The sequence below is a fragment of the Macaca thibetana genome, chromosome 19, assembly GCF_024542745.1.
Source record: "Macaca thibetana thibetana isolate TM-01 chromosome 19, ASM2454274v1, whole genome shotgun sequence".
Taxonomy (NCBI): domain Eukaryota; kingdom Metazoa; phylum Chordata; class Mammalia; order Primates; family Cercopithecidae; genus Macaca; species Macaca thibetana.
The window spans coordinates 36,098,205-36,104,244 of NC_065596.1; the positions used below are offsets into that span (position 1 = coordinate 36,098,205).

The 6,040-nt window shown below is 58.8% G+C and overlaps 3 protein-coding genes across 8 annotated transcripts in view; 2 read left to right on the plus strand and 1 right to left on the minus strand.

Annotated features, from left to right (window-relative positions):
- The window catches only part of ZNF580 (zinc finger protein 580), a 209,189-nt gene that overhangs the window by 161,006 nt on the left and 42,143 nt on the right, over window positions 1-6,040 (plus strand). The window lies entirely within an intron of this gene.
- The window catches only part of FIZ1 (FLT3 interacting zinc finger 1), a 255,628-nt gene that overhangs the window by 7,841 nt on the left and 241,747 nt on the right, over window positions 1-6,040 (minus strand). The gene's annotated exons all lie outside the window — the stretch shown is intronic.
- On the plus strand, window positions 5-3,624 carry ZNF524 (zinc finger protein 524). 3 transcript variants are annotated; one of them, XM_050771807.1, is made up of 2 exons: window positions 5-149; window positions 2,558-3,624. In XM_050771807.1, exon 2 carries the CDS (start codon window positions 2,596-2,598, stop codon window positions 3,391-3,393), a length of 798 nt encoding a protein of 265 aa, XP_050627764.1. In that variant the 5' UTR covers window positions 5-149; window positions 2,558-2,595; the 3' UTR covers window positions 3,394-3,624. The 3 variants fall into 3 exon arrangements, with proteins under 3 accessions (XP_050627764.1, XP_050627763.1, XP_050627765.1); XM_050771806.1 differs by lacking the exon at window positions 5-149 and adding an exon at window positions 865-890; XM_050771808.1 differs by lacking the exon at window positions 5-149 and adding an exon at window positions 1,146-1,163.

Consider the following 6,040-nt stretch of genomic DNA (forward strand, 5'->3'; position numbering starts at 1 on the left):
CCCTCGACTTCCGCCTCAACTCCCTTCCCCTGCCGTACTCCCCCTTTCTCCCGCCCTCTTGCTCCCCTTCCTCATCCCCGCCCTTCTACCTCTTTCCCTTTCCTTTCCCAGCCCTGGAGATTGAAGAAGCCAGGCCAGCGCCATCTTGGGTGAGGGCAGCGGGAAGGGGCGGGGCTTAGGGACACGCACGGCGCCATGCAGACTAAGGGCAAGGAGCTGAGAGCACGGCTTCTTCTCCTTCGTGGCGACACTAGGCGATGCTAACGTAAATGAGAGCAGATACTATTTCTTTTTCACAGGCTCGGACTCCCCCTGATTAGGATGTACAGTTGGACTAGGGAAAAAAAGAAAGCGAAGTGCGCCAACTGCAATACAGAGCTGGAAAAACCGGCACCATCTTATCCACTTAGCCCTCCATGGGCTTCGAAGCCTGTCCGGTGCCATGTTAATTACGGGCACTGGGCAGCCATTTTCCCGCTCCTCATCGTTCGGTATCTGTCTTTGATTGGGTCACCCGAATGTGTGCTTTGTGAGAGGAAAGGCGTTTCGAGGTGGTTGGGGATGTGGTGCTCGGTTATTTCCCACTGGGGACACACCAGGGCCGCCGGTGCGCAGGCGCGGCTTGCTGGCGTGGCCGTGACCGGTCCTTAGGACCCAGCGAGTCCCCTTTGTTTCCCGCGGGCACGCAGGCGGGAGGGAAGGGCAGGAAGGGAGGGGCCAGGCGCTTCTCCGAGGGGCGGGGCCGGTTCCGCGCGCCGCCGCCCCCGCCTCGCCGCCGCCGAGGGGCAGGGCCCCCTCACCCCCTCCCCTTCCCACGCGCCGGCCCCGTCGCCCCCGCGCGCGCGCGCGCGCGCGCGAACACTCGCGAGCCCCGGCGACATGCAAATGAGGTACCCGAGAGGCGGGGGGCGCAGGCGGGATGGGGGTTGTGGGGGTAGGGGAGGCCGGGCCGCGCGCTCCCGGAGCGCGCCTCCAACACCTGTTCCTGCTCCCGCGCTCGCGCCCCGCGAAGCCGTCCGGGCGCGCGCGCGCAGACCCCCTTCCTGGCAGCCCCCGCCGCCCGCTTACCCGGCGCCGCTCATTGGCCACCGCCCCCGCAGGGCCCGCCCCGCGCTCGGGCTTCGTAGCTCGGGGACCGATGAGCGCGCCAGCACCTGGGCGAGGTGACGGGGAGGGTCGGGGGACCAGTCTCCCCCTTTCCACCGTTCCAAAGACCTGACTTCTAGACTAGGCTACCCCGTGGGAGCGAACCGTATGGAAAAGTGGTTGCTCCTCTCTGGACCGCAGTCTATGTGGCTGTTAAAGGGGGGGGGGGTGCAGGGGGGCTTCCCACTGCACCTGTCTCTCCCTTTCCCCTCCGTTACACCCCAGTCTCATGCTCCCAGTATCTGAGTGGGCGCTGTGAAGATGGTGGTGGCGCTGGTGAAGTTTATTGAGTGCTTACTATGCACCAGGCAGTGTGCGAGGGGCATTTTAAAGCCCACTATCTCATTTGATTCTTCTGACAACCCTGGTATATCCACTTTTCAGAGGAGGAAAGAGGCTCAGAGAGGCAAAGTCACTTGTTAGGTATAGGCAGAGCTGAATTCAAACCCAGGACTGAGCCCTCATAATGTCCCCTTTCCTCCTTGGGTCTATTTGTTCTCCATTTTCTGGGACATTCGGGTCAGCAAGACCTGTTTCCAGTTTTGGCCCTGCCATTTACTGGCAGAGGAACTTAGGCAACTGACTTGGCTTTCCTGTGCCTCAGTTTCCCCATCTGCAAAATAGGACAGATATGCCCTATTCAGAGGGTTGATGTGAGGCTTAGCTGCTCCTGATAACAATGGCGAATGTGTCCTGAAAGCTTCTCTGTATGAACACTTTGTGGGTATTATACTCATGGCATGTCTGGGCAAGTGCATAGAACTGTGTGTCCCATTTTGCAAAAGTCTCGATTAAGGCTTAGAGAAGTGAACACCTTGCCCAAGGCCACGCAGAGAGTAAAGATTTGAACGAATGATGTCTGACTCCAGGGCCCAGGCTCTTAACATCGCGGATATATTTCCTCATCCAGGAGTCAGGGTCAAATATCACCTGGGACCAGTCCCTTTTTTCCATTCCGGAACCCCTTCTCCACTTCTGCCAGTCAACAGGGAGGGATGAGAGCATTCGTGAGGCCTCTGTGGCTCTGGAGTTTGATGGGCTCTCCGTTGCAAGGATCACAATACTGGTCTGCGCTCTCAGTTGGACTCTGTTCTCTCTAGGAGGTTTTTTGTTTTAGGTTTTTTTTTCTTTTTTGGCGGGGGGAGCTCATGTTGATCTTGAACTTCTAGATCCAGGAGGACAGTTAGGGAGACATAGGGATGCCCGGTGGAGCCCAGGGAAGTGCCTGTTTATCAGCTGATACAAGATCATCTCACAGTTTTACCCACCAGCATAGCTAAAATTGTGTATCTGGATGAATGTCAGCCACACCCTTGTCAAGAGACTTGGAGAGAGGGATGGGCGAGGTGTTGGGGGACACAGGGGTGCTCTAGACCCTGTGAGCACTGACTCTGCCCCTCTCTCCTCTTAGCTGGCTCCAGTGCCCAGACCCAAGCCCCCCACTGCTCAATGGACACCCCCAGCCCAGACCCGTTGCCTTCGCCTTTGCCCGGGGAGGAAGCGAAACCTCTGGCCTTACCTCCTCCTGTTCCCCGGGGCCGCCGAGGCCGTCGTCCTGGGGGAGCCGCCTCCTCACATCGGACACTCAAGGCCTCCTCCCTCCCTCGCAAGCGGGGCCGCCCCCCCAAGTCAGGGCAGGAGCCCCCACTGGTGCAGGTGCAGGGCGTGGCAGCCCCAGTAGGCAGCAGTGGCGGCAACGACCTCCTCCTGATCGATGATCAGGGTGTGCCCTATACAGTTTCTGAAGGGTCAGCGGCTGGGCCTCAGGGCTCCGGCCCCAGGAAGGCCCCACACTTCTGCCCAGTGTGCCTGCGGGCCTTCCCCTACCTCTCTGACCTGGAGCGCCACAGTATCTCGCACTCAGAGCTGAAGCCACACCAGTGCAAGGTTTGCGGCAAGACCTTCAAGCGCTCCAGCCACCTGCGGCGGCACTGCAACATCCATGCCGGCCTGCGGCCCTTCCGCTGCCCGCTGTGCCCCCGCCGCTTCCGCGAGGCGGGCGAGCTGGCGCACCATCACCGCGTGCACTCGGGAGAGCGCCCGTACCAGTGCCCCATCTGCCGGCTGCGCTTTACAGAGGCCAACACGCTCCGGCGCCATGCCAAGCGCAAGCACCCGGAGGCCATGGGGGTACCCCTGTGTGCACCAGATCCAGGGTCTGAACCGCCGTGGGACGAGGAGGGCATCCCGGCCACAGCAGGGGCCGAGGAGGAGGAGGAGACAGAGGGGAAGGGGGAGCCGGCCTGACCCACATCCCTGGCCATCGCTCCCCGGGCCAGGTTTAGAGCAGGGAGTTTGGCTGGTGCTGGGCCTGGGCCAGGGGGCCAGGACACCCTTGTTTCTGGTGGTCTTCCCGTTGTGGGAGCAGGTGGAGGGTGGAGACCTAAACTTCTGGGTCCAGCTGCCTTCAGCCCCCCTCCCCCAGACTAACAGATCCTTGGAGGCAGGGGTTGTGGAAATAAATCTCTGCCTGCTGGCTGCCTATGTGTGTTCCGTGCCGGGATGCCATCCTCTCCTGCCTTCAAATGTTCTTCCTCGGCTACACCTGCCGGGAGTGCGGGGAATTGGAGAGGACCCCACTTCCTGTGCCTTATGAGTGTGGTGCTCGCGAAAGAATGGTTTTGGGGGAAACCTTGGCTCCTTCCCCGTCTCCATCAGACCCCAAAGTCCAGTGGTCCCTCGGTGTCCGTGGGGAATTGGTTCCAGGAACCCCGCAGATACCAAGATCCGAGCATACTCAAGTCCAGCACTGGGCCCTGCGGAACCCGCGGATGTAGGAAAATCCTCCCTCCGTATACTGTGTGTTCCATCGGTGTTTGGGTGAAAGAAAGTCCGCTTCTCAGGGGACCTGCAGTTCAAACCCGTGTTGTTCAAGGGTCAGCTGTATTCCCAGTACACATCAAATCTAACTAAAACATTGAACCTTCCATGCAAACTGACCCTAGGTCCGACCGCCTCGATCCTAGGCAAGTCCCAGAAATTCTGCAGCCATTTTGCCCCACCTCCTTGTCCTGAGGAACTACTGTTTGGAAGGAAAAATTAAGACAAAGGTGTGAACAGGACTGACGGTCTGGGTAAGGGTTAGAGATAAGGGGTGTGGCTTGGGGCGGGGCTAAGGACCCAAGGGTGGGGCAGTTAGGCGGGGAACTGGCGGGGAGCTTAGGAGAGGGTTAGAGTTGAGTGGGGCTTAAAGGGGTTTAGGGGTTGGTCCGCATAAAGTGAGAGCGGTTTAAAGAGAATGGATAGAGTTGATCTTCTAGAGAGTAGGGGCTTGGAGCTGGGGAAGAACAAGAGGAACTGCGTGAGAGTGGGGCGAAGAGGACGGATTATGTTTTTTTTTCTTGAAACAGGGTCTCGCTCTGTCACCCAGGCTGGAGTGCAGTGGCCCGATCACCGCTCACTGCAGACTCGACCTGCCAGGCTCAAGCGACCCTCCCACTTCGGCCTACGGAGTAGCTGAGACTACAGGCGCGCGCCAGCATATTTAGCTTTTTTTGTTTGTTTGTTTGTTTGTTTTTTGAGACGGAGTCTTGCTGTCGCCCAGGCTGGAGTGCAGTGGTGCGATCTGGCTCACTGCAACCTCTGCCTCCCGGGTTCAAGCAATTCTCTCCCTCAGCCTCCCGAGTAGCTGGAATTACAGGCGCCCGCCATCACGCCTGGCTAATTTTTGTACTTTTAGTGGAGACGGGGTTTCACCATCTTGGCCAGGCTGGTCTTGAACTCCTGACCTCGTGATCCACCCGCCTCGGCCTCCCAAAGTGCTGGGACTACAGGCGTGAGCCACCGCATCGGGCCTAATTTTTGTATTTTTTTTTTTGTAGAGACGCGGTTTTGCCATATTGCCCAGGCTGGTCTTGAACTCCTGTGCTCAAGCAATCTGCCTGCCTTGGCCTCCCAAAGTGCTGGGATTACAGGCGTGAGCCACCACGCCAGGCCAAGATAACGGATTTTAAGGTGAGGGGCGGAGCTTATAATAATTCAGCTCTGAGGTGGGCATGGTTCAGGGCCCGGGGCCGGGGCTTAAAGCAGAAACTTTGAGGTAACAGGGTATTAGAGGTGGGACTTAGGAGAAGGTGCTGACGGGGGCGCACGACTGCTATAGAGACGGTGGGGAGAGAAGGAAGTACCTAAGAGAGGCGTAACTAAGGGAAGCTCCTGGGAGAGGGGAAGCTTAGCAGGAGGGGCTGAATGGGCCTGGGGTTTGGCTTCTTGGGATGGGGCTGAGTTGGGAGCGGGGATTAATTACAGAGATTATATGAACGGGGCAGTGTCAAGTGTGGTAAAGCCATGGCTCTTGACCAGCATGCAGCAGAATTAGCTAGAGTATATTTCAAAACACGGATCCCTAGACCCCCAACCCCAGGGCTTCTATTCTGCATGGTCTCAGCAGGCAGCCGGATGCTGCTGGCCTCCCAACTATGCTTGACAACCACTGATTTAAACGAATGCTTTAGAGGTGGGAGGCACTCAAAAGTCACGAGGGGCAGCTTAAATGCTATGGGGCGAAGGGGCGGGGCTTACATGCAAGGGGCGGGACTTGGATGGAAGGGGCGTGGCTTGGGCAGAGGTGAAGTTCCAGAGAGCAGGAGCTCGGAGAGGGGGAAGAACAGGAGAAACTGCATGAGGGCGAGGGGCAGAAGACAGATTTTGAGGCGGTGGGGGGCTTATAATTACGCTGTGAGATGGGAGTGGTTCAGAGCCAGGGGGCGGGGCTTCAGTGTGAGACCTGAGCCGGAGGTGTGGCTTAACCGGACGCCCAGAGCGTGTCGGGGGGTTCCCGGAGAAGAAGCGGGCACTCAGAGCGCAGGCGCACCTGGCTCTGCTCGCCCATCGGAAGCGGCCCAGGTTTTCACCGCTCTCATCCCCGAGTCAGTGCGCAAGCGCATTTCCCCCA